The sequence below is a fragment of the Rattus rattus genome, chromosome 7 (assembly GCF_011064425.1).
Source record: "Rattus rattus isolate New Zealand chromosome 7, Rrattus_CSIRO_v1, whole genome shotgun sequence".
Lineage (NCBI taxonomy): Eukaryota > Metazoa > Chordata > Mammalia > Rodentia > Muridae > Rattus > Rattus rattus.
Genome location: NC_046160.1, coordinates 98,544,824 through 98,572,065, shown reverse-complemented (window position 1 = coordinate 98,572,065; position 27,242 = coordinate 98,544,824). Strand labels below are relative to the sequence as shown.

At 42.2% G+C, this 27,242-nt stretch overlaps 3 protein-coding genes across 9 annotated transcripts in view; 1 reads left to right on the top strand and 2 right to left on the bottom strand.

The window, feature by feature from the left end:
* Window positions 1-8,535, bottom strand: part of Lin52 (lin-52 DREAM MuvB core complex component) — a 93,497-nt gene extending 84,962 nt beyond the window's left edge. For 2 of the 7 annotated variants that reach the window (XM_032908127.1, XM_032908130.1), the window contains exons 1-4: window positions 8,308-8,531; window positions 3,813-3,887; window positions 2,068-2,105; window positions 107-173 (exon numbers count right to left, since the gene is read on the bottom strand). In XM_032908127.1, coding sequence (XP_032764018.1) covers window positions 107-173; window positions 2,068-2,105; window positions 3,813-3,887; window positions 8,308-8,338 — 211 coding nt within the window. In that variant the 5' untranslated portion in view covers window positions 8,339-8,531. Of the gene's footprint in view, window positions 1-106; window positions 174-2,067; window positions 2,106-3,812; window positions 3,888-8,307 lie in introns of all 7 variants that reach the window. The other 5 variants (XM_032908125.1, XM_032908126.1, XM_032908131.1 and 2 more) reach the window with 5 other exon arrangements.
* Window positions 8,536-8,851: 316 nt separating this feature from the next.
* The window catches only part of Aldh6a1 (aldehyde dehydrogenase 6 family member A1), a 20,472-nt gene continuing 2,081 nt past the window's right edge, over window positions 8,852-27,242 (top strand). Inside the window, exons 1-11 of the mRNA XM_032908122.1 lie at window positions 8,852-8,963; window positions 16,612-16,671; window positions 18,085-18,159; window positions 18,322-18,483; window positions 19,309-19,387; window positions 19,980-20,282; window positions 21,677-21,798; window positions 23,327-23,516; window positions 23,712-23,893; window positions 25,989-26,168; window positions 26,518-26,616. Coding sequence (XP_032764013.1) covers window positions 8,913-8,963; window positions 16,612-16,671; window positions 18,085-18,159; window positions 18,322-18,483; window positions 19,309-19,387; window positions 19,980-20,282; window positions 21,677-21,798; window positions 23,327-23,516; window positions 23,712-23,893; window positions 25,989-26,168; window positions 26,518-26,616 — 1,503 coding nt within the window. The 5' untranslated portion in view covers window positions 8,852-8,912. The remainder of the gene's footprint in view (window positions 8,964-16,611; window positions 16,672-18,084; window positions 18,160-18,321; window positions 18,484-19,308; window positions 19,388-19,979; window positions 20,283-21,676; window positions 21,799-23,326; window positions 23,517-23,711; window positions 23,894-25,988; window positions 26,169-26,517; window positions 26,617-27,242) is intronic.
* The window catches only part of Bbof1 (basal body orientation factor 1), a 25,936-nt gene continuing 24,938 nt past the window's right edge, over window positions 26,245-27,242 (bottom strand). The window contains 1 exon segment of the mRNA XM_032908124.1: window positions 26,245-26,748. Within this exon segment, the coding sequence (XP_032764015.1) occupies window positions 26,734-26,748 (15 nt within the window). The 3' untranslated portion in view covers window positions 26,245-26,733.

Sequence of the window (27,242 nt, the reverse complement as noted above, 5' to 3'; positions counted from 1 at the left end):
TGCCTGGTCTGTGACAACCAGGGCTACACAGAGAAACCTTATCTCAAAAAACTAATCCAAACTAAACCAAGCCCCAAAAGAAGAGAGTAGACGCAGCATCACATACCTTTCAACATATCAATGTCATCCCGTTCTATTTCAGCCATCCATGTCGGTGGAGAGCTTGTGATGGGCTGTCATAAAATAACAACATATCCGTTCAGGTACATCCTTCTTATAAGAATGTAGTTTGTCACACAGCCTTCAGATTGTTTAATAATCCTGGCAAACTACACTCTCAAAACCCTAGGTTTTGTGTGCAGAGATAGCTCAGTGGGCAAGAGCACTCGCTGTTCTTCCAGAGGATCAAGTTGATCCTCAGCACCCACAGCCATCTGTGACCTCAGGCACATGAGACCTGGCCTTCTTGGGCGCCATAGACAAATATGGTACACAGATATACATACAGGCAAAAATATCCATATAATCAAAACAAACAAACAAACAAACTTTTAAAACCAGGTTTCTAGGTCGAGATTTTAATTCAAAAAGTCAATGCACAAAATGCTGCTGCTCAATTATAAAGCTACGGGAAGGCAGCTTTGGATGCATTTTGGTGCGGTCACTATTACTATTTCATGCACCAGTTAGTTCAGCAATACAATTACTTTAAATTCTGTTCTAATGAAAGACTCCAAATTGAACTGTATGGAACAACAATCAGTAATAGTTTCTGACAGAAAGAATAATAAAAAATAAGAAAAACCTCAACTCAAGCGGAAAAAAAAATGGTCATCACCTGAGATTCCATCATTAGCTTTTTCTTCATTTATTTGTGATGTGGGGGGAAAGGGAGCGTAGAGCATACATGTGCCATAAGCAGGTCAGAGGTCAACTCAACTAACAGTAGGAGTTAGTTCTCTCCTTCATTCACGTAGGTCCCAGGGATTGAACTCAGGTCACCAGGCTTGACGATACATGTCTTTACCATGGAGCCACCTCACCAACCCAGACTTCATAATGTATTGTAGAAATTTTTAGAAATTTTCAGCCTTCTCATTTCTATAAGTAGACTTAAAACTATGAAAGCCCATTTGTAAGATCAGTAGCTTTCAAATCTAGATGCATATAAGACTCACCGAGATAACTCTAAAGACTAATAAATGCTAATGGGCATAGTGGGATAGACAGTCTGAGTAAAGACTGAAGCAAAAAGATGGCAAGTTCAAGGTCAGCCTTACTTTTAATGTGGTGGTTTGAGAACAGCCCCATAAGCACATATACTTGAATACTTAATCCCTAGTTAGTAGAACTGTTTGGGAAGGATAGGGGGTGTGGCCTTGTTAGAGGCAATGTGTCATTTGGGGTGGGCTTTGAGGTTTCCTGCTCAACATCTGTCTGCTGCTTGTGGATAAGTAAGCTCTCAGCTACTAGTCCAGTGCCACACCTGCCTGCATATTGCCATGTTCCTCACCCCTACCATGATGAGCTCTGACGCTGTAACCAAACCCCCAATAAAATGCTTTCTTTTATAAGTTGCCTTGGCCATGGTATCTCTTCACAACAATACAACAATGACTGAGACAGCTACAGTGATATCATCTTGTCCCTCATCCCTATGCAAAATCCAAACTCAGGTTATTAAGAGGGACTACTAGAAAGAACAGAGCTAACGAATTAAAAAAACCACCACCACCGGAAGAGTGATGGCGCAGCAGGTAGTGAGTTTACTGCCAAACATGATGACCAAACTCTAGGAACCACATACTAAAGAGAGAACCAACTCTTACATAAATAAGGGGTGGGGCTTCAGAATTATAGCTGGGGTAAACAATGTTACATCAAATCTTTAACCTTAAAGCCTATGAGCTGAGCAAAGAGGCTAACAGACAAGGGTCAGAATGTCAAAATAACACATTTCAGCAGAGAAAGGGATTATCAGCAATTAACAGTATGATAATATAAACATATTTAAAGGTCAAAAAATGATTAGAAGACTATGGTACTAGCCTTGAACATAAAGATTTGAGCTTTTTACCCAAGAGCAAACTTTGGATAAATTTCCGCAGACAGAAGCTATTTACTTACACTTTTGAAAGAAGCTGCAAATTCAGCAACACCTGGTACTAGAAAAGAAAAAAAAAGTTACTCATCCAAGAAACATTTGTGTTTAGGCACTGGGAATTTAAATGCTGGTTGGTGATGGTGGTGCATGTCATTAATTCTAGCACTCAGCAGGCTGACACAGGGGATCTCTGTGAATTTGATGCCACTCTGGTTTACAAAGCAAGTTCCAGCAAGGTCATGGCTACACAAAGACCTTGTCTGAAAAGAACAAAATCAAACAAAAACCAAAAAACTTAAAAAAACTAAAAGCCAAAGTCTTGCCTTCGAGTAGCTTACAATCTAGAAAAGGACAGAGCATAGACCATTAATATTACTAAAGCATTTCAGAAAATAGTCAGGTGCTACAGAAAGACAAAGACAGACAGACAGACAGACAAACTCTCAATGAGAATAATGAGGCAGGAGAAGCTTCTCTGAGAAACCAATGCCTCCTGCTTTAGAGGGCCAGGATTTGGCTGGGAGAACAGTAAGCTATCTCTCTCCAGAAAGTTTTAATTCCCTTTCCACGGCTAGAGATTTAGACCAAGCATAGAGTGCTTTTCTAGCATGCGCATGACCTTGGGTTTGATCCCCAGGGCTGCAAATAAATAATAAATAAATAAAACATTCTTTTTAGTTGTCCTGTTTGGTTTATTTACTCAAATGCCTCATGGGTAATATCACATCAAAAAGCAAAAATTACTCATGTAACGTGAAATAATGTTCAGTTCTATTACTTAAGAAATACAAGGGGTTGGGGATTTAGCTCAGTGGTAGAGCGCTTGCCTAGGAAGCGCAGGCCCTGGGTTCGGTCCCCAGCTCCGGAAAAAAAGAACCAAAAAAAAAAAAAAGAAATACAAGCTAGGGCTCATTGGGGAAAGGAACTTGACACCACGCCCAACAACCTGAATATTGTAGATTCCCAGGTTTATGGTAAAACGCCAGAACTGACTTGGATGAGCTGTCCTCTGATCTCCATACATACTTCATGGCACACGGGTGCTTCCCTCAGCCCAATAATGAATATAATTTAATTTAAAAGAAATGCAAGCTAAACATAACAACAAGGAGTAACACTGGCTAGTGAGAAAACGGGCAGCCATCCTCTTCTACATACAGGACAGATGTGCAAGGAACTCACTGATACGCTGCCTGTGAAATACAAATGAGGTGACTTAGGTTTCCAAATAGAGTGTAAATGTAGAAGCTAGACTACCCCTGTCCACTCTAACATATGTAAAACATGAAGCAGACCACAAAGATCAACATGGAAAGATCCATCAAATTACTTGTTTAAATAAATTAAGCTGAAAGCTCTATATGTATTACTTCATCATTATGGAAAACAAAAACTCCTGTGTGTGACAAACATTCAGACATATATATCTATATATGCTTATCTGTTCAAGCATAAAAAAGTCCAAACCAATCTGTATAAAATTACGAACAATACTTAACTATTTCATTAAAGGAGATGAAGGAATGCTTTGTGCATTTCAGTATTAAAACTGTAATTTTGTTTAAAAGCTCATTATCACTTCTTGTCTTGCAATGTTCTGAGAAGTTAAACCACTAAGTCTCTTATTTTTTCCTGTTTATCAATCACTTTTCTTTGAAGCAACATAAAAGCTTTAGTCATCAGATACATGATAACACACTGCAAACTTCTCCCAAGGGAGCACCGACTCTCCTGCGTCAATTCTAATATGATAAAAGTCAAAACTTACACTGTTCGGGCCAAAGATCTGGCGAGGCACGGTCAAGTTTCTCAAAACTTAGCAATGATGCTTCCAAATCCGTCCCTAGATCCAAACACCAAGATGGGATGAGAAACACATTCATTTACACTTTATTATATTTCAATATCAAAGAACATAACCTGAAACAATTAGAAGTTTAGAGATCTGAACTATTGATTCCCTGAAACCCGATTGGGGCCACGATATAATAAAAATAAATTTGATTTCCCTCATCAAAACTCAGACTTCCACTCTATTAAATAAGAATGTTTAAGAAAGTCAGGGCTCAGTGGTTAAGGGCACTGGCTGCTCTTCCAGAGGACCCATGCTCAATCCCAAGCACTTCATGGCAGCTAACAACTGTCCAGAATTCCAATTAGCACACATGTAGTACAGAGACACACATGCAGACAAAATACCTATACACGTAAAATGTTTTAAAGAATGAGTTTATCAGTTGGACATGGTGATTGACAGCTGCAATCCCAGCATTTGGGAGACTAAGGCAGGAGCAGGAAAGGCCAGCTCAGACTATACAGCAAAACCCCTTGTAAAGAGTGTCAGCAAAGTCAACTGTCTTCATTACACTCTTCAACTTGTCTCCAGTTACAGTCAGCTAAGTGTCACTGCTCTCACCAAAGATAATCTCTACTAAGACTCTACACCATGGTCTCCAGCTTTGACAAGCACCTCACACAGTCTTCTTGTACTGACAGTTTCTATCACAGTCAACAAACAAGCCTTATCTAGAATTTATCTACTTTTTGACTGATAAAAAGGACACTTCACTGGGTGGTGGTGGTGAATCCCTTTAATCCCAGCACTCAGGCCAGCCTGTATATATAGTGAGGTCCAGCCGGGGTTACATAGTGAAACCCTGCCTCATAAAATAAGTAAACAAATGAGAGGGAGGGAGGGAGGGAGGGAAGGAGGGAAGGGGGGGAGAGAGAGATAGAGAGACAGAGACAGAGAGACAGACAGACACTGAGACTACACTTATTATTAACTGAGTCTCCATATGTTATACACACACATGCATGCCGAGTGCAGACACACACAGAAACATGCAAACTCTCCCTTTAAACTCATAACTTCCCTCCTGGCTATCCTGTAGTCCTTATTCTCCCACTTCACACTTGTGTACATGTGCATGTGCGTGTGATATATGGATATAATGAATGCACAAGTAGGTGTATGACTATAAAGGACCAGAAAGAATGCTAAGTGTCTTCATTTACTCTCAGGCTTATTGTCTTGAGAGAGAGTTGCTCACTAAACCAGAAACTAGGTAGCCAGCAAGCTCTCAGGATCCAGCTGTTTCTGCGCATGCCCTCCCTGCCCACAATGCTGGCAGTACAACCATGCCTGGCTTCCAACTCAGGTCCTCATATTTGCAAAGCCAGCATGCTTACCAACTATGTATCATCTCCCAGGCCCTACACTCTCTAACCTACAAAAAAATCTTAATTTAGTCCCTACGTGTATTGAAACTACTGCTATCAAGGTCACCTGTGCTAAATCTGCCCACTTGTTTCCCTTCTGTGACCTCTCCATAGCATGTGATATTCCCCTTCCTGCTTTTATGAAACTACTACACTCGTTTCTTCTCAGTGACTCCTCTTGCAGTCTGTGCCACTCAGATCTAAGACAACTTTCACCATCATGTACCAATGACAATTCACATCTCAAGGCTCAACCATTCTCCTGTCCAAGGAGCTACTTGATGTCTGTCCATTTACATGTAGGGAAACCCCCTTAATACTGCTGTGTTCAAACCCCACTTTCCCAACCCTCTCCATCTCAAGAAATTGCAATGTCACAAACCTCAGTTCTTTGAATTGTTTACTTTTCGTTAGTTTAGATTTGTGTAGGGTCTAGCATTCCATAAATTCTGCATCCACTGGCATTTACACAATGGCTGCCACCATTTCTACAGGCCCCACTTACTTCTCCCCAGATTACTCTGCTTTTGTTTAGTTTTGCCTCTGGGAGTCACTGTGTGAACTTTTTATACACATAAGCACATCTCCTGCCTTAGTCAAATTAAGTTTCATCTCAGATAAAACCACCTTCGATTTGAAGAAGAGCTGTATGCTCTCTTTGATTCTAGAGACCTCACACATCTACCAAAACTGGCCTTGCACCACATCCTTCCAGACCCTACCTTTTAGAAGTCTTGTTCTCAGTAGACCTCCACAGACACCAAGATGAACCTCAATTTAAAAAAAAACAAAACAAAACAAAACAAAAAAACCGACAAAAATCCTACCAACACTTTTTTTTTTCTAGTAAGAAAAGGATGTTTTAGGGGGAAAAAAAAAATCACACATGCTAGAGAATCTCTTTTATCATGAACACAGTTTCTTAAGGTATGTGAATGTGTTCAAAACTTAAAATGCAGTTAAACCTGAAACTTCGAAATCAAGTAAGAGGCCAGGCATAGTGGTACACTTTTAATCCCAGCATACTGGAAGCACAGGTAGGAAAGCAAGAAGATGGTGAGTCTGAAGCCAATCTGGACCATACAGTCAGACCCTATGTCAAAAAAGGAAAGAAGGAAGAAAGGAGGGAGATCTGGTAACATTATTTTTAATATAATCTAATCATGCTTTTTAGTACTAAAGACTGAACCTATCTATGGTCTTGTTCATGATAAGCAAGCTCTCTACCACTGAACTACATCCTTACTTTTTATTTTTCATTTTTAGATTTATTTATGTGTATGACTGTTTGTCTGCACAGTATATATGTGGAGCATGCATACCTGATGTCCATGGAGGTCAGAGTCACAGTTGTGAGTTGCCATGTAGATACTGGGAATAGAATCCGGGTCTTGGGGCTAGAGAGATAGCTCAGTGGTTTAGAGCATGACTGCTCTTCCAGAGGTCCTGAGTTCAATTCCCAGCAACTACATGGTGGCTCACACCATCTGTAATGGGAGCCCTCTTCTGGTGTGTCTGAGGACAGCTACGGTGTATAAAGTACTCATATACATTAAATAAACCTTTAAAAAAAAAAAAAGAATCCAGGTCTTTTGCAAAAGCACCAGATACTCTTAACCACTGAGCTATCTCTCCAGCCCCCTGTATCCTCACATTTTTAAAAAGATTTATTACCTATACAGTGTTCTGCCTGCATGTACCCCCGCACACCAGAAGAGGGCACCAGATTTCATTACAGATGGTTGGGAGCCACCATGTGGTTACTGGAAATTGAACTCAGGACCTCTGGAAGAGCAGTCAGTGCTCTTAACCGCTGAGCCATCTCTCCAGCCACTCTTCCCTTACTTTTTAAAAGAAAACTTTTTATTTGAAGGTGGGTGGTGGTGGTTCGTGCCTTTAACTCTAGCATTTGGGAGGCAGTGATAGGAGGAGCTCTGAGTTCGAGGCCAGCTTTGTATAAAGAGCAAGTGCCAGTACTACACAGAGAAACCTTGTCTAGGGTTAAAAAATAAAATAAAACAAAACCCAACAACTGCCAACTAAACCCCAACTTTGTATTTAAGACACATTTTGCCTACAATTCATTCTGCAGCCTAGACAAGCCTGAAGCAACAATCCTCCTGCCTCAATCTACCAAGTAGCTAAAATTAGGGGTCACACACCAAGGCCAGTTTCACTTTTGGGTGAACGTTAACTTATTTATGGCCAAATGCTTTACAGGCATTATTCTAGAACCTAGGATTAAACGTATGAAATAAGACAGACTTGGAATTTATAATTGGGTGTGGCCCGGGCAAAGTTAATAGACAAGGAATATACTGAGATACTGAGTAATGACAGAAGAGAATTCCAAATGCTAAAGCAGAACCGCGAGCAAAAGCATACGGGTATAACAAAAACACCTATTTACCACCTGAGACGAAATACAAGCAGAATTGTTCCTGCCCTCAGTCTAAGGAAACAACACATGAAGTAGAGGGGTTGATGGTTTAAGGGTTGAGAAGCGTGCGAAACTACATTAACAAGGCTAATTTTCATTCCCTCGGGAATCAGGGTAAGGAAACCAGGTCCCCGGTTCCCTGCTGCCAAGGCAACGGTCCTGAACTGAGGGGACAAGCATCCTTCTCTCCCGGCTTGGTACAGGGATGAACCTTAGACCTCATGTCAGTCACCACTCAAAGCTATAGAGCTTGAGAGACTCGTCTCAGCTCTACTGAGAACAGAACCAACACTCCAATGGGCCTGTTCAAAAAGAAAGTTCCCTCCCTTTCCCCTCAGCATCACCGATGGGCCGGAGCGACCTCTGTCCTTTTCCCGGATAGGGTCTCACCGGTTGGTGGCCTCCTTCAGCTACCTAGTACACAGCAGGGAGACCTGGTACCAGGCACCTGCTAGCTGAAAAGCCGACACAGCCCAAAGAAGAGAAGTGGGAGAGAAGGAAGAGGGGCCCAAGAAAAAAAGCGTAAGCGTGAAGGCTGTGGAAGTTCCCAGAGAAGCAAATAATGAGACTACAGGCCAACAATTTCCAAGCCGGCTCTTACCGTCTGTGGGAGACGCCATCTTCCAGCCCATGTCACGTGACGTGGCCAACCGTCGGCGGGAAAGCGAGGATCCTCAAGCCACGCCCCCTACAGGGGTAACCTATCCTTAACTCACAGCCCGGTCTCGTTTCCCTACCTCATAGGGTAACATTTGCCTAGTCCCACCCTAGACAGCAGCCCTACCCGCGAGTGGTAGTTAAGGTGGAACCCAGGCAAAATTCTTCAAGGACTTTATTTACTTTCATTAGCAAAGGGGCGGGACCTTGAGGGCCTACCTATAGCCAATCGGAGTTCTCGGTTAGGGGGCGTCTTCCCCGTGTGCTTAATATGCAGTACCAAGTCTAGGGGGCGTCTCCCTATCTCCGCCAACAAAAATAGGCTGAAGTCAGAGAAGAGGAAAACTCTTCCGCCTTTGACCAATCACCTATCCCCAAGGCTGGGAGTGATGGGTGGAGTCAATAATCCTGACAAGTGATTGGTTATGAAAAGTGCCCCTTCCCTCCAATGGAGAGGCTAGGTTGTGTTCGGGGCGTAGCTTAGCGCTGTAGCTTCTGGGGAGGCACTGGCAGCGGAGGCGCGGGGAGCTGGGCAGAGTCTGGTGAGCCATGGCGGCGGCAGTGGCGGCAGCAGCAGCAGTGCGGTCCCGGATCCTGCAGGCGAGTGAGGGTGGCGACGAGGGACCATGACGTTAGAAATGGGTCCTTTCCGCCCGGTCTCTAAACCATGCTTCTGCTGGACAGACTTCTTGGTCCAGACCCTTCTTTGCAGACCCATGTGTTCCACCAGACCCGTGTGTTCGAGCTGTCACTCCGTATTGCCTGGCCCGGGAATCCAGCCCCGGACGGTCACGCCTGGCCCACCCCACTTTTACTCCTGATCCTTTCCTTTTCTAGCTCTGACCCACCCACCTTCAATCCAGCTCAGTCTTTGCTATCACCCGCGGGCTTGCTTTCTCTCATTGGTTCCTCCCACGGACTCCCTTTCACCTCTGTGCCAGCCACCTCTGGGCCCCAGAAACTCCTTTTGGTTACTGTTTATAGAATACTTTCCTTTGCCAGGAGCGTCCCTTCCCCCATCCAGCCTCTATGTGAGGTAAGAGGGGGTAGGAACATGGAACAAGGGTCAGAGAAGAAACTTTGAATCTCTAGACATGTACCCTGGCTTTTCACATCAAAGGCAGCCATTTGCTAGCGTTTACCAACTATTCTGGCCCTTAGTGTTTTTTTCCCAAGCTCTGGGCCAAGTTAAACTTTCTCAGCGAAGTTAAACTTTCGAGATAAATAAGGGCGTTATTGTTTTGCTAACGCTACTAAACATTCCCCAAACAGGTGGTAGAAGATGAGACCCTAGGAAGACACGTTCCCAGAGTCAGTTCTCAAGTGCCAACACACCCTCCACTCTTCTAGGCTACGATTTTAACCGCACAGAAAGAAGCCAGCCCAAGGGAAGTTGTAGAGCTACAGAAGCCTCATGCCTGTGGTCCTGGCTTTGATTATAGCCTTTCCCATGTGTTTGCATCGTAGCACGGACTTAGAATCTGAGACAAGATTTGCTCTATTCCCGGCAAGATTCTTAATCCAGCATTAAGCAATGATGTCTTTTATTCATCCAGCCTAGGAATGTCTCCTGTTGCACTTTTATATAAAATTTTATGTCTGTTCATCAGGTTTTTATGAGTTCTACTGCAGAAATGTGTGCGTGCATTTGGTTCTTGGCCGAGTCACCAAAGGTTCAGGTTTGAATGTTGTTTAATGGGACCATGAAGAGAGTGAGCTGGAGGTCTTAGAGGGTTGGCATGACTTCACTCCCCTGGCGCTATTCTGGTGTCTTTTTGGAGTAACAGATACAGCATTTCCTCTCTACGTTTTCCATTGCCAACCTCTTAACATCCTTTATAAAAATTGCTCCCCTCTCGTCCTTACCCCATTACCACAAGTCACTAAAAATCCTAAGGTATTTTGTCCTTTGGACAAAGGAGTAGAATTTCTCTTCCCATATATGTTATTTTTGGAACAAATACTCTTTAAAAAAAAGTTGTAAAAACCTCTAAACTGACTTGGAAAAAGACCAGAAATAGTTCTTAGACAATTAGGAGTTATTGTAATATGACAATTTGATAAAGGGTAGTCTATGTGGTCATGTGGTACATGTATGCAGGCCTAGCTCTTGGAGAAACAGAGGCAGGAAAATCTCTTGAGACCATTTCAAAACCAGCCTGGGAAGGGAACCTGCCAGAGAGCAGGAGCAGAGATAAGGAGGGCAGGTAAAGAAAAGAGTGAAAGGCAACATTGTATACTGACATGCCTGAAGACACTTCAATGAAACCTAGTACTTAGTAAATGGTTACTGAAATAAATCAACAAAAATGCTTTCTAAAATAAAATGCAGGGCTGGAGAGGTGGCTCAAAGGTCAGGAGAGCTTACTCCTCTTCAGAGGGCCGGAGTTCAGTTCCCAGCACCCACACTGGGCAGCTTACCACCATCTCTAACTCCAGCTTTAGGGGATCTCATGCCTTCTGGACTCCAAGGACACCTGTACACATATTGTATACAATCACACATACACAAAAATTAAAAAAAAAAACCAGCAAGCACCTTAACAAGATCAACAACAAACACCTGGATAACTTACTAAGCCTCTCTCTCTCTGTGTCTCTCTGTCTCTCTCTCTCTCTTTCTCTCTCCCATATACGCACACACACACACACACACACACACACACACACACACACACACACACACACAGAGAGAGAGAGAGAGAGAGAGAGAGAGAGAGAGAGAGAGAGAGAGAGAGAGAGAGAGAGGGAGGGAAACATGCCCTACATTCTGACAGCCACGAATCATGGAGGACTAACAGAAAAACCTAAGAAAGATCAAATTTATATTTTCAGAGGTTTTTTTTATTTATTTTTTAAGGCAGCATACAAAGAAATGGGAGAGTTCTTAGTTATTTTAAGTTTTCTGTTTGGAATTAGAAGAATTTAACGCCCCCCCCACCTCTCTGCTTTGTATGATATTATCTTTCCCATTCAGAGATAAGAAAACCAGTTTTAAAGGAAGCCAGTGACCTGCCAGTGATGCAGAGCAAAGCTGTGAATTTAACCCTAACTCTGCTACTTTCTAGTTTTAAGATTATCTGTGAAGATCAAAGTTTTAAAATATGGTGAAGTAAATTGGCTGGCACTTCAGGTCACTGCCTCAAGATCACCTAGTTAGTAATTGATGGAGCTGAGAGTTTACGACCTAGATCTTGGCATGCTTTTCTTTCTTTCTTTGGCCCATTCTAGACTTTTAACATTCACAACTGTAATGCAGTGATGCTAGACAATTGGGGGTGCCAAGGGTACTGAAAGGACAGGAGGAGAGAGTCCCAAACTCAACCTGTCCAGTTCAGCACAAACTTCTTAAAGGGGCTGATTCTGGGTTTGAATATTGCACCACTATCAAGTCATTAGCCAAGGAGAGAAGACAAAGGAAATGACAGATAGGAAATTAGTATCTAGAGTATGAAAGCTATTTCATTCTCAATCCATGAGTCAAGACCTCTCAGGCTTGAACAACCCTTTGTATCAGATATCCTGCATATCAGATATTTGCATTACAATTTATAACTGTAGCAAAATTATAGTTACAAAGTGGCAACAAAAATAATTTTATGGTTGGAGGTCAGCACAATATGAGGAATTAAAGGGTTGCAGCATTAGGAAGGTTGAGAATCACTGATCTAGACAGTGAAAGTCATAGGCTGGTTTATTCAAGAATTGTGCTAATGACTATTTTTTTTTTTAAGATTTATTTATTATATATAAGTACACAGAAGCTGTCCTCAGACACACCAGAAGAGGGCATCAGATCCCATAACAGATGGTTGTGAGCCACCATGTGGTTGCTGGGAATTGAACTCAGGCCCTCGGGAAGAGCAGTCAGTGCTCTTAACCGCTGAGCCATCTCTCCAGCCCCGACTATTTCTTAGGAAATGCAAAACACATGAGGTCTAACACTGCAAAAAACTACATGGTGCCCTGTCATGATTGAGTGCACTGCCAGTCCGTGTACAAGCGCAAACACAAGTTTAACTACTTTGGAAGGCTGAAGTTTGCTGATCTGCACACTTTCCATCCTTACAGGAGAGCACACGAAACGATATTAGTAACAAATCATTGCTTGGTGACTATTCATCCTTTGATTCTGCAAAATATTAACAAATCTTCAGTCTATTCAAGCACTTATGCTAGGGGCAGAGGACACAGTGATCTAGTGATCTGAAGAGACAATAATTAAACAAGCTATTATCCTATAATGTGGAATGAAAAATGGAGCCATTTGGGTGCTTGATGAAGTCCACGATTGGGTGCTTATCCCATATCTGGGGTTGAGACTTCCTGAGGGAGTCCAGAATGGTAAGTGGAATGAAAGGGACAGAATGGATCAGCCTATGTACAACCAAGAAGAGAAAACATTGTCCAGAAGTCTTGGGCCAACCTTGGGATAAAATTGTATAATGTTCCACTCCAGGATGGTTGGAATAGAGAGCAAGGAGGAAGTAGTGAGCAAACTATGAAGTTCGAGAGGCAAAAGCACTATGTCATCCTCTGAACACCACCCGGGATGTTAACTGTGAGGGCAATAGGAACCCATCAGAGGGCCTGCTGCTGTTTTATGTTGCACTGCAAAAAAATGGAATCCAGGACCTTGTAGACACTGGCTTCTTTAAGGTTGAGGGACATTCCCAGCAGCATGGAAGGGTTCTACATATGGGAGTAATATGTATCCTCAAATGGACCGAGGATGTGTTAATGTTCTGCCTAATTCCTCTTAGAAAGAACCTATTTATTTCTGTTTATAGAATAGAAACTAGATTCAGAACACATTAGGTTGGAAACTATGAGACTTGTTGGAAAGCCATTATTGAAATCTAAAGAAGATGCAGAGATGGTAATCAGGCTTGAAAAGGGACAGGATGATGGGAGGAGAGGACAGGACAGTGTGTGTTCAGAGACGTGTAGGAAGATAGATGGGACTTGTGCCAGGATTTGTTTGGTTCACTGAGAAGTGAAAAGGGGGGGGGGGATGAGGTGACATTCAGAATTCGCCTTGGTCAGCCAGGACCATTGCTCAGGTGGGTGGGCTTTAGGAAGAAAAACATTTGGGCAGAGAGGGAGGAGTTTAGCTTTTCAGCATGATCCCCAGTAGAGGTGCGGAAATAGTTATATGGGTATTCTGTGAAGAGGAAGGCTGGCTGAGGACTGCAGACCTCGGGATCAGCAGGATCCAGTTAGTCCACTGGAGCCACTGGGATCTCTTAAAGAGAATATACAGAATGAGAAGAAAGCCTGGGACTTAGCCTTGGGCAGTGGAGTTGATGGCCAGAAGAGAAGGATCCTGCAGAAGAGATAAGGAAGGGATACAAAGAAGAAAAGCTGGGAGGGAAGGGTGGAGAAGACAGCAGGGCATCATGGGAGACAGGTAAAAGGGCTTAAAGAACAGAGAGTAATTAACCAGTTCCCTCTGCTGTGAGGTCCAGTCTAAGGAGGAGTGACTGACACTCTTGAAGGTTGGAATAGGTCACTGTGCTGTTAGGAATTAAGGAAGTAAAGAGAGTTGAGAGAAGAAACTCAGTTGACAGCATCAAAGATCTCAGGGTGAGGGCGAGAACCCAGAGCTCACTGGGACTTTGCGTTGCTCTTCTCATCTCCCTGATCCTTATTGATCGCCACGGAAAGAACTCAAGGGAGACACTCATAGTATAAGATAGAAGTAAAGCACTCTGTTGGTGAAAGGGGACAGTGGCCAAAGGGAGCACTGTCATAAATCACCTTCTCAAGAGGTGAGCATGACCAGTGGCCATTGAAACTATCATCTCAGCTTTCTTTTACATCTTTTACTAGAATATTTCTCAAGTCAACTTTTGTAATGTGTTGATGTTTTTGTTTTAGAAATACAGTGTGAGGGCTGGAGAGATGGCTCAGCGGCTAAGAGCACTGACTGCTCTTCCAGAGGTCCTGAGTTCAAATCCCAGCAACCACATGGTGGCTCACAACCATCTATGATGATGTCTGATGCCCTCTTCTAGTGTCTGAAGACAGCTACAGCATACTTACATATAATAAATAAATAAATCTTTAAAAAAAAAAGAAATACAGTGTGAGATTTAACGTTAGTATAATTGAGCCTCCCTTGACCCCTGATTTTTTTTTTACCCTACAAAAATATCAGCATGTTCCCCTATGAGGTACCTGTACCATTTTTAAAATAGCTTCATCACAGTGGGATTGACATAAAGTAAGATGTACATATACCATTTGGTAAGACCTCCTGCCTGTGAAAGTATCACAAGATAATAAAAATATCCATTACTCCAAGAAGATACCCTCTAAGCTCTCCTTACTGCTGCCCCTTTCACCCAAGGGTGCCAGCAAATCTGATGGTGTTATGTATGAGCTTGCATTGCCTAGTTTTATATCGACGAAATCATCTAATGATTCAGCTCTTTGTCCCCTCCACCCCTTAGAACAGAGTCTCACTTGGTACCCAGACTGGCCTGGAATAAGTGAGCCTTCAGCTTCCCGAAGGATCTCCATTCTCATCTCATCCTCAGCTGCTACATTTTAAAATGCTACTACTAGAATATATTCAATATAAAATGGGTTCCGTTGTGATATTTTCATACATCTGCACTTTGGTCGTGTTATCTAATAGTGAACAGTTGAGTCATTACCAAGTTGGGCTAATGAAAATAAAGACGCTATGAACATTTGTATTCAAGTATGTGCGAGCATGTATTTGTAGTTTATTATTATCTATTTACTATTATTACTATTATTTATTATTTACTATTATTACTATCTATTTACTATTATTACTATCTATTTACTATTATTATTACTATTTAATCTGTAGTCACATTGACCATAGGCAATATTATTTATGGCTTATTATATTTATATTGATTTATACTGTCTTCAACACTTTAGATATCATATTAAGTACTTTTGTTGGATTTGTGGTGACTGCTTTTTGCAAAATATGATACAATGGCTAAAAGGATTCCTTAAATTAAGACTTCTCTGGAAATCCAGGACATGACCTTCACAATTTATTGTTTCTATAACTTTCTGTGTCCGGGGCCTTCACTGTGTAGACTACCAGGCTAGCCTTCAATTTGTGGTGACTTATTCTCCCTTGCCCCCCTTTTTATGAGACAGGGTCTCACTGAATAGCCCTGGCTGACCTGAAACTCACTGTTTAGACCAGAGTGGTGTTGAATTCACAGAGGTCTGCCTGTCTCCACCTACCAGTGGGTTAGAATTAAAGGCCGGTGTCACTGCACCTGGCCTTGTCATTTTGTTTTGTTTTGTTTTTTAATAAAAACTATATAGCCAAAGCTGGGGGTGTTGCTCAATGGTGGAATGCTTGCTAGCATACATTAGACCCTTGGTTTGACCCTTAACACTGGGAGGATAATACAAAAGGACAGGGAGATCCAGTCTCAGCATCTCTACTGACAACTAAACTTCATTTTTTAACAAAGGTGCCAAGAATGGTGGCACACTCCTTTATTCCCAGCTCTTAGAAGGCAGAGGCAGGAGGATCTTTGTGAATTTAAAGCCAACATGGTCTATATATCGAGTTCCAGAACATCCAGGACTTCATCGAGAGACACCTATCAAAAACAAACAAACAAGCAAACAAAAGGCATATAGCCCTAAGCATTGTGTGGTGGCTTATGCTTATAACCCTATACTTAGGAGGCCAGTAGGGAATCACTGGGCTCAAGGCCTGCTTCAGCTATATAATGAGTCCCAGGAAAGCCTGGGTTACAGAGGGAGCCTGTCTCAAAACAAGGCTAAATTCTTTATTTAATCTCAGTAGCCATATGATGTTGAGCATCATAACAGCCATTTGTCAAGTTTTATATACTTTTCTGTATTTATTTATCAAATTGTGTTTTGTTGAAAAAGGGTCTTGGAGCTGGAGGGATGGCTCAGTGGTTAAGAGCACTGATTGCTCTTCCCGAGGTCCCGTTCAGCTCCTAGCAACCACAGGATGACTCACAACCATCTGTAATGAGATCCAGTGCCCTCTTCTGATGTGTCTGGACAGCTACAATGTACTTATATGAATTAATTAAATAAATAAATCTTAAAAAGAAAAGCAAAAAGAATATAGCCGTAGCTGGCCTGAAACTCTCAATGTAGACCAAGCTTATCTCCAACTCACAGAGACTGCCTGTCTGCTGAGTGCTGGGATTTAACGTGTGTGCCACTGCACCAGACATTTATCAGATACTTTCTAATCCTATAGGTTTCTTCTAAAGTAAACTCCACATGGTATCCAGCATCTTCCTTCTCTTCATCATCAGTGGTAAGTAGCTTAGGAGCTAAAGATGGACTTCTGAGAAGGAATCCAGTGTAGGTGTTTTTAAAATAGGTCTCATTATGTAGCCCTGGCTTGTCTTAACTCATATGTAGATCAGGCTGGTTTTCAACTCCTACCTGCGAAAATGCTGGGATTAACAGATGTGTGCTGCTGTGACAATTCCCCTGCAGGCTTTACCCCAGGTGGGAGTTTTAAAAAAAAAAAATCAATCAGAGTGGGGTAGGAATGAAATTTGGCTCAGCCCAACTTTAATGTAACCAGCACTATACCAAGACTTGTAGAGTCTGGCCCAGATCATTTCACTTTAGTCAGATTTGAACACAGCACACTTTTGGGAAAAAATATTCAGAAAATAATTAACTCAGTCCTAAGTGTACAACAATTTAAGATATGTTTACATTGAGATTCTTTACAAAGTTTATCTGGCTTCTTTCATAAGAGTGGGTACTGTGGACTCAGAGATAGTGTCCAAGATTTTCGGTACAGCGAGCCGGACTGAGATAAACGAAACACTGTGGGTGTCAGGATTGGCCTGGATCTAAGATAACAGAATTCACTTAGGCTGCTATAAAATACGAAAGATCTTACGATTACTCATAAGAATGGGTTTTATGGTTTAAAAGAAAGGATCTGGGGTAAGTAAAAGCGTGAATTCTGGGAGATACAGGTAGAGCCTGTCTCATCAGACGACAAAGGATCACCAGGTTCTAAAACTCTATCATTCCTGGCACTCCAAGAAGAGTAGCCCTGCACCCCATTCCTCTGTAGAGGTGAGCTGTGTTTAGTGTTCCTGGATTCTCCTGTGTTTGTCTGTGCGCACGAGGCCTTTTCAGTCCTATAGGTGCCACCATGCCCAGAAAAACGTCCTGTCCTGGTTTTCTTATCAGAAACTATGTCTATTCTGTCTTAAACAGTTTCAGTCTGGCAGCATGTTCTTTTTTTTTTTTTTTCTTTTTTTTCAGAGCTGAAGACCGAACCCAGGGCCTTGTGCTTGCTAGCTCTACCACTGAGCTAAATCCCCAACCCTTCAGCATGTTCTTTATAATTACAATTTTTAATGGCGGCATAGTCCATCAGGTTTAGGTAATTTGAATTTTTTCATATAACATTTAGTGTGTGTCAGTTTTCTGGTATGTGAAATAAGTATTTTTATGTAGTCTAAAAATTCTTTTGGATGATTTCTGTCTTGAACTTTATTAGCTGTGTCATAAGGTATCAGCATTTTTATTGCTACCAGAAGTTTAAATTTTGGTGCGGAAGGGGCTAGAGAGAAAGCTCAGCAATTAGATCCAAGTATCCACCAGAATTCTTCTTTACAAGAGAAAGAGAAGCAAAATAATTAAAGTTCCTTTTCTTTTCTTTTTTCTTTTTGCCTGTGTGTGTGTGTGTTTTCCCTAGCCAACTGTAAAGCTCTTCATTGATGGGAAATTCGTTGAATCCAAAAGTGACAAATGGATTGACATCCACAACCCAGTAAGCAAACCTTTTGGGGGACTTAAACCAACTAGCCTAGAATTTTGGGAACATGGGGCCAGGTGGGGGCTGGGAGCTCTCCCACAAAGCACAGTGTCGCTGCTGTGAGAAGGTCAACATGGGGAAGCGAGGCATTGGCAAAATGTGTTGACTTCTTTCCAGGCCACCAATGAGGTTGTTGGTCGGGTTCCTCAGTCCACCAAAGCTGAAATGGAGGCAGCCGTAGCCGCCTGCAAACGCACTTTCCCTGCGTGGGCAGACACATCTATTTTAAGCCGGCAGCAGGTCCTGCTTCGTTATCAGCAACTCATTAAAGAAAACCTGGTAAGAAGTTTGAGTGGCCTACCAGCCTGCTTCCTAGGGTACACTGGTCACCTCTTCAGGGACTCGCTCAGCTGTCCTCACTCACTCTAACACAGAAGGACATCGGTCAGGACCCTTCTCCCCACTCGAGTTCCCCCTCAGCTTTGGTTTTCCTTGGAGGAGAAGGGGAGCTGGATGAAGAGCTCAGTGATAGAGGATGTGTTTAGTGAATGTTAGCCAGGGTCTCATTGCTGGGAACAGATACCATGACCAAGGCAATGATGATATTTCATTGCTGGCCTACACTTTCAGAGGTTCAGTCCATTATCATCATGTCTGCAGTCTGTGAGCAGACGTGGTGCTGGTGAAGGAGCTGAGAGTTCTACATCCTGATCCAAAAGCAGCCAGGAGAGGACTGTCTTCTGCAGCCAAGAGGAAGGCCTCTTCCATAGTGGGCAAAGCTTAAGAATAAGACCTCAAAGCCCACCCTACAGTGATCACTTCCTCCTATAAGGCAACATCTCCTCCAACAAGGCCACACCTCCTAATAGTGCCACTTCCCGGGGCCAAGCACATTCAAACCACCACAGTGAGCATGAGCAAGGCCTTGGATTCAGCCAGACGTGGTAGTTTGTACCTCTGAACCCAGCACTTCCGAGGCGGAGGCAGAAAGGTAGAAAGGAGTCAAGGCCAACCTCAAATACAAAGCGAGTTTGAGGCTAATCAGAGCTATGTGAGATCTTGTCTCAAAACAACAAAACCATGAAGTAGATCCCCAGCATCGAGCAAGTAAGTAAATAAGGGAACATCCTTGGATTAGTTTCTGTTTATCTGTTTTCCCTCTAGAAAGAAATCGCTAGGTTAATCACATTGGAACAAGGGAAGACTCTGGCTGATGCTGAAGGAGATGTGTTCCGAGGCCTTCGTAAGCTGGGAGCCCCTCATTTGACTTGGGGGAGAGATCAAAGGAATATGGGAGGCAGACCCCACCCTGGGAAGGTTGATTCTTTATGTAGATTTTGGTATCCTGTGGTATTTTGTTCCTTTTCTTTTGCTGTATTTTGCTTTTATTTTACTTTATTTTTGGCCTTTTGTCTTTTGAGGCAGAGCTCACTTGCTGCTTTGGAACTATGTAGCCAAGGCTGGCTCTGACCTGGTCCTCCTACCTCAGTTTCCCATGTGCTAGGATTATAAGTTGTGCACCACCATGCCCAGCCTGGCTCAGTGGGTCAGGAGTGCTTCCCACTCTCTTTTAAGGCAATATTTGTCAGGTACTTTTGAGACTAATTTACTGGGGTTTTGTTTGTTTGTTTGTTTTAAGCACAAATGATGTTTCAGAACATATATTCATCTTACCATTGTTTTACCCACTCAGAGAATCTGAGGAACATGGAAGGACAAATTCCTGTCATTGGCATGACCCACCACTTCTTCGCAGGCTTGAGTAGAGTGTGACAAAGCTCGGTAGTGTTCGGCATGCAAAGGTGGTGACCTCACTGATGTCTTCTCCCTTCCAGAGGTGGTTGAGCATGCCTGCAGTGTGACGTCCCTCATGATGGGAGAGACCATGCCATCTATCACCAAAGACATGGACCTTTATTCCTACCGCCTGCCTCTGGGGGTGTGTGCAGGCATCGCACCATTTAATTTTCCTGCCATGATCCCCCTTTGGATGTTTCCCATGGCTATGGTTTGTGGAAATACTTTCTTAATGAAACCATCAGAGCGAGTACCTGGAGCAACCATGCTTCTTGCTAAGTTGCTTCAGGATTCTGGTGCCCCGGACGGAACACTGAACATCATCCATGGACAACATGAAGGTACCTTGTCTATACGGCTACTTAATCTGACTCCCAAAGAAAGTAAGGTGTTAAAAATTGATTGGGATTTTTTCTTTTTTTTTTTTTCGGAGCTGGGGACCGAACCCAGGGCCTTGCGCTTGCTAGGCAAGCGCTCTACCACTGAGCTAAATCCCCAACCCTTGATTGGGATTTTTAACGTTTATTTAAGGCACATGTGACTCTGTGTGTCTACCACACATGAGTGGGTACCCACAGAGGCCAGAACAGGGTACTGGAGCTCCTGAAATTGAAGCTATAGGTGGATGTGAGGTGCGCAGTGTGGGTGCTGGGAACTGAATTTATACCCTCTGGGAGAGTGAGCCATCTCTCCAGCTCTGTGCCTGAGTATTTTAGGATGAAAAACTTAGCGAGGAAGGGTTTACTAATAGTGACTTCATGCTGGAAGGTCATGTTCTTAACCATCTTGCCATCTGGATGAGCTAAAGTAACTGGGGAGTCGCCATGTTTCTTACTGCTGGAACACCAGGCAAAGATGACATCAAAGAGAACGTTTATGTTCTTTAATATCTCAACAGCCCTTTAAGGGAGGGGCTGTTTTTCATCTTACAGATAAGTAGATAAAGGCAGAGTGCAATGAAGTCACTTGCTCTAAGTAACATGACCTGTAACTAGGTAACAGAAAGTAGGGAAATTAGGACCCATCTATCCAGGAAGGCTGGCTCTGGTTCTTAATTATAGCCTTCCCTGTCACCTCTTGTGTGAGAGGTATATGAGCATCTGAGAATCCTAGATAGAACATATTCTTAAAGATAAAATAAAAAGGTCAAGTTGTGAAAGAATGTTATTGTATTTGAGGAATGTAGAGGCCTTTATGGGTTGTCTAAAGGGATCCGCATGTAAAGGCACTTGACACACCAGCCTGATCCTGGGACTCACATGAAGGTGGGAGAAAACCAATTCCACAAAGCTGTCCTCTGTTGTGTACACACACACACATACACACACACACACACACACACACACACACACACACACAAATAATGAAAATAAAGTTTAAAGAAATTATGGCTTTCAGAGATTAGAATTAGGAATTCTGGAATACTAATGAGAATAAACCAGCTAAATACAATTCATGATTTAAAGACAGGTGTGACTATAATACCAATATTTGTGAGGCAGAAATATTGAGTTTGGAATCAGCCTGGTCTTGTGAGCTCAAGGCCACCCAGGGCTTCATAGTGAGACCCTGTTTCAAAAACAAAACAAATTTAAGCGAAAAAAGAGCACCTCATAGTGACATTTCCATATAGAAATGTATGGCTATAGGTCACAGTGTGGGGAAAGGGGGATTTGCTGTGTTGGTAAGCCTAGGGCTGTATTCTTTGTGGTAATCGTTTCTTTTCTTTCCAAAGCTGTAAATTTTATTTGCGATCATCCAGACATCAAGGCAATCAGCTTTGTGGGATCCAACCAGGCGGGAGAGTACATCTTCGAAAGAGGGTCAAGAAATGGCAAGAGGGTTCAAGCCAATATGGTGACTTCTCATTCCTTTAGCTCCTCAAACTTGGCTATACATACATACATACATACATATACATACATACATACGTATGTATGTATATGTATATGTATATGTATATGTATATGTATGTGTGTATGTATATATAAGACCTAGTAACTGTCCTGCAGTAGACAGGCTTCATCCCATGTCTCATGAAGGCCAGTGTTTTTCATTTCCTCCTGAATGCCTTCTCCCTTAGTCTCTGAACCTTTTATTACATTTATTACATATCTGGTGACAAAGGACACATTCTTCCTCAAAACTGTTACTCACATCCTTTGGTCTAAGTATTAACAGCCAGATTTTCACTTTCTTGACCTTATTTACTGCTTCTTTAAAAAATGTACTTTACTAGTGATATGATTTAAAGATATGGTAGAGAGCCTGGTGGTACAGGCCTTTAATCCCAGCAAGGATTAAAGTTCGAGACCAGCCTAATTTAGAGTTCCAGGACAGTAAGGGCTCTACAGGGAAACCCAGTCTTGAAAAGTTAAAAAAAAATTAAAAGAAAATGATAAAGAGCTGGTTATCCCCAAGGTTACTTCATCTTTACTATGACCAGTTTGTTAAGGAATTAGAAAGGGCTGGTCCACACAAGGCACTGTCTCATATGTCCTCATACGTACGTTATGTGGTTTATTTCTGTATTCTACTAGTTTTAACCTCTCAGTTTGAAAGTAACTGGGTCTTCCCCAGCCCACCACCATATTAATGGTTTTTATTTAAATACAGATCAGCTTCTCAAGGAGATTCATCATGGAGCTCTGTTTAGTATTACTTTTTTTTTTTTTAAAGACTTATTTATTTGTGAGTACACCGTAGCTGTCTTCAGACACACCAAAAGAGGGCATCGGATCCCATTACAGATGGTTGTGAGCCACCAAATGGTTGTTGGGAATTGAACTCAGGACCTCTGGAAGAGCAGTCAGTGCTCTTAACCGCTGAGCCATCTCCCCAGCCCTGTGTTTAGTATTACTTAAACTTCAGCAGTATTAAAAACAGTCTGTGGTCTGTGCTACAGAGTGAGCTTAATACTACCTTTGGCAACTCAGTGAGGCTCTATCTCAAATGAAAGACTGATATTAGCCTGGCATGTATGAGGCCTAGGTTTAATTCCCAATACTTCAAAAGTTAAAACTTAAAAAAATGCCTTTTCAAAATAACACACTATGGATCTTCTTTCTATAAATTCTCATATATTAGATTCTTTGCTTAAATTTTTTGTTTAAGTGGAGCCCTGTGGTCCTGTGGAGGCTCCATGACCCAGCATAGAGGAATGCTAGAACTCTGAGGCGGGATTAAGTGGGTGGGTAGGGGAGCACCCTCATAGGAGGAGGGTGAAGAGAGGAGGGTGAAGGGAGGAGGGTGAAGGGAGGAGGAGATAGGGGGTTTGTGGAGGAGAAACTAGGAAGGGAGATAACATTTGAAATGTCAATAAATAAACAATAAAAAAAAGTGAATTTAGCTAAGGAAGACCTGTGTACTTTCTACATTTCTTTAGGGAGCCAAGAACCATGGGGTAGTCATGCCAGATGCCAATAAGGAAAATACCCTCAACCAGCTGGTTGGGGCAGCATTTGGAGCTGCTGGGCAGCGCTGCATGGCTCTTTCAACAGCTGTCCTTGTGGGAGAAGCTAAGAAGTGGCTGCCAGAACTGGTAGAGCGTGCCAAGAATCTCCACGTCAATGCAGGTGATCAGTCAGCTGCCGAGTAACTTTAGACTTTGCCTTTGCAGCATGAAATTCTTAGAGTTAGCCCTGGCCTTGCTAGAGGGGAACAGTTATGTTCCTACTATTACCTCTCCTTAATTCCACATGTTAGTCAAACTTACCTCAGCAGTCGTTTTATGGTAATAAAATCCTCAGACACTTCTACCTGTTTTATAGGAGACCAGCCTGGAGCTGATCTTGGTCCCCTGATCACCCCCCAGGCCAAAGAGAGAGTCTGCAATCTGATCGATAGTGGAGCAAAAGAGGGGGCTTCCATCCTTCTGGATGGGCGAAAAATTAAAGTTAAGGGCTACGAAAACGGTAACTTTGTTGGACCAACCATCATCTCCAATGTTAAGGTAAACAACTGAATTACTTTACAAGAGCTAAAAACACCTCAGAGGCTTTGAAATTTCACCTCTCTATAAGTGAAGGTATTTAAGATCATAACTCTTGCTAGGATTGCTCAGTTATTCTTTCTGGAAACTAAATAAATCTCTCTCTCTGGCTTCCAACCAGAGCTCATTCTATTCTGTGGCACACGTCCTGGTTTGCTTTCTATCGCTGCGATAAAAATGACCAAAAGCAACTTTAGGAGAAAAGGGGACTGTCTGGTTTGTTTTGATTCCAGTTAATCACTGAGAGAAGAGTTCAGGGCAGGAGCTCATGGCAGGAACTTAGAGGCAGAAACTGAAGCTGAGGCCATGGAGGAAGGCTGTTTACTGACTTGCTCCCTATGGCTGGTTCACCTTGCTTTTTTATACAACTCAGGAACATATGCCCAGGGATGGCACCACCCACAATGGCCTGGACTCTCTCTCACCAATCATTAATTAAGAAACACTGCACAGATCTGCCCACATGCCAATCTGAAGGAAGCCAGTTAAGGTTCCTTCTTCCCAGATGCCTGAGCTATATCAAGAGGACACAAATAACCAGTATAATAGACTTCCCGTGGAAGGTGAATAGTCTCAGCTTTGAAGAACTACAGTCTCTGTCACAACCATCTGGTGTATAGTAGAACGTCAACCACAAATGCACGACTGTATTCCAGTAAAAATCTTATTTCTGGACACATTTTTGAATTCCATAATTTTATGTCATGAAAATTTTCCTTAACCATTAAAAAAAGGTAGAAACTATTCTTAGTTGTGGACTGTTTAAGAACAAGCCGCTGGCATATCTGGCCCATAAACAGCAGTTAAAACCCTTGTTATGGGGAGCTGGAGAGACGGCTCAGCAGCTAAGAGCACTGACTGCTGTTCCAGAGGACCAGGGATCAATTCCCAGCACCCACATGGAGGCTCACAACTGTGTAACTCCAGCTCCAGAGGACCTGGCAGCCTCACACAGAAATACTGCAGATAAATCAGTGCACATAAAACAAATTAAACCATTAAAAAATTATAATGAAATAAAACCCTTGTCTTACACTTGTTTCCCACTTGTTCACTTGTAGTATCCCAATCAATATATTAACCACCCAGTATTTATTGACTACCTTGCCCTTGGCCCACTTTGCCAGACTGAAACAAAAGAAAGAAATCATGGATTAATTTTTCTTTATCAAAGTGTGACAGTCTCTCAGCTAACATTCGTGACTAATTGAGGCAGGCTTTTTATTGTATGTCCTCACTAACCATGAAGGATCATGGATTGAAGGTTTTTGCTATAGAAATGCAGAGGAAAAACTTATTGTCAACAAACACAGCTGGCAAGTGCTGAGGTACAGGATGTTCTGAGTGTTTAAGAAGGACCAATATCAAAACCGGAGACTTATGTGGAAACAAAGGAATGAATGAGAACCGGTTGCTTTGTTACAGAGCATTTAGCAGAAAGGTTTTAGAAAAATTCTGGTACACTTACTATGTTTGATTCATAAAAATAACTTTTCATGTAAATTTCAGTAAAATTGTATGAAATAAGTTATACAGGTGCTGGTGCTAGGGCCTTGAACTTGAAAGAGCATTGAAAAGCAAGGAATGCAAGAATTCTAAGCCCTTTCTGTGATAGTAGCATAGAAGATTTCTACCTTTTGGACAGAAATAAGAGAAGATGAAGGATCACTAGCATGGAGGCACCTTGTGGCCACAATGGGTGGTGACTCAGAATGCCAAAAGCATAAAATAACACAATTAAAAAAGCTGACTTATTGCCTAGCAAGCGCAAGGCCCTGGGTTTGGTCCCCAGCTCCGAAAAAAAGAAAAGGAAAAAAAAAAAGCTGACTTATGGAGGCTGGAGAGATGGCTCAGAGGTTAAGAGCACTGGCTGCTCTTCCAGAGGCCCTGAGTTCCAATTCCCAGCAACCACATGGTGGCTCACAGCCATCTGTAATGGGATCTGATGTCCTCTTCCGGTTGTGTCTGAAGACAGCTATGGTGTACTTATAATAAATAAATAAGTAAATATTTTTTTAAAAGCTGACTTATTTTCTGGATCTATCTCTCCTGACAGCCAAGTATGACTTGTTACAAAGAGGAGATTTTTGGTCCAGTTCTTGTGGTCTTAGAGACAGAAACCCTGGACGAAGCCATCAAGATTGTTAATGACAACCCATATGGAAACGGGACTGCCATCTTTACCACCAACGGAGCCATAGCTCGGAAATACGCTCACATGGTGGATGTGGGACAGGTTTGTGAATGGGAACTTTGGAGATTCTTCAGCTGTTTCTGAAGAGGAGACGATAAACAACCATCAGTCAACTGCAGCTTGTTTGAACACTGTCCCTTTAATTGCCCACAATTCCCCATCTCTTCCTCAGGAATAAAAGTTCTTAGGGTGGAGCACCAGGGTGCAAGATGACTACTTAAAATTGATATCTCAAAAAAAAAAAAAAAAAAACAAAACCTCAAACCAAACAAAATCTAAAAACCAAAGCAAAAATAAAATTAATCTCTGTTGCCTTTGAGCTTCTACACGGGCACTGTGGTTCGAGCCCTTTGGGGAGTTCTCTTCAACTTTGATGTGATTTGTTTTTTAGGTGGGCGTGAATGTCCCCATTCCAGTGCCTTTGCCAATGTTTTCCTTCACCGGCTCTCGATCTTCCTTCAGGGGAGACACCAATTTCTATGGCAAACAGGTAACTTTTGAGTTGGAATTCTCTTTTTCTTTGAGAATCTGTCTTGAACATATTCAGAGCAAGATCACATAAAGAAGGTCCGCTTGCGTCTGCTGAGGAGTCATCTGCTGTGCTGCTCTATTTCCTAGGCTCCTAAAAGAGTTTAAAAGTTAACACTTTCCCAGATGCCTCTTCATGACTAGTTCAAGGCAATAGGTTTAAAGGAAAAAGCATCAGGCAACCCAAACCTTTTACATGGATTCTGGGAGTCTGACCTCAGGTTCTAATGTTCATGTGGTAACTGCTTTACCCACAAACACAGCTCCACAGATTTCTCGGGGTTTTTTTTTTTTGGAGACATGGTCCTATATATCCTCAGATGGTCCCCGACTCACTATAGCCAAGGATGACCTTTATCTCTTGATCCTCTTACATCTACCTCTTGAATGTTGGAATTATATATATAATATATAAATTTATAATAATTATATATAAATTATGTATATTTATAACTTATACTTAATTGCATATAATTAGATATATAATTTATATTATATAAATGTGTAAATTATATATTTAACTAGATGTATATAATTTATATTTATACATTTTGGCCTACATGTGTGTCTGTGCACCATGTAGCAACT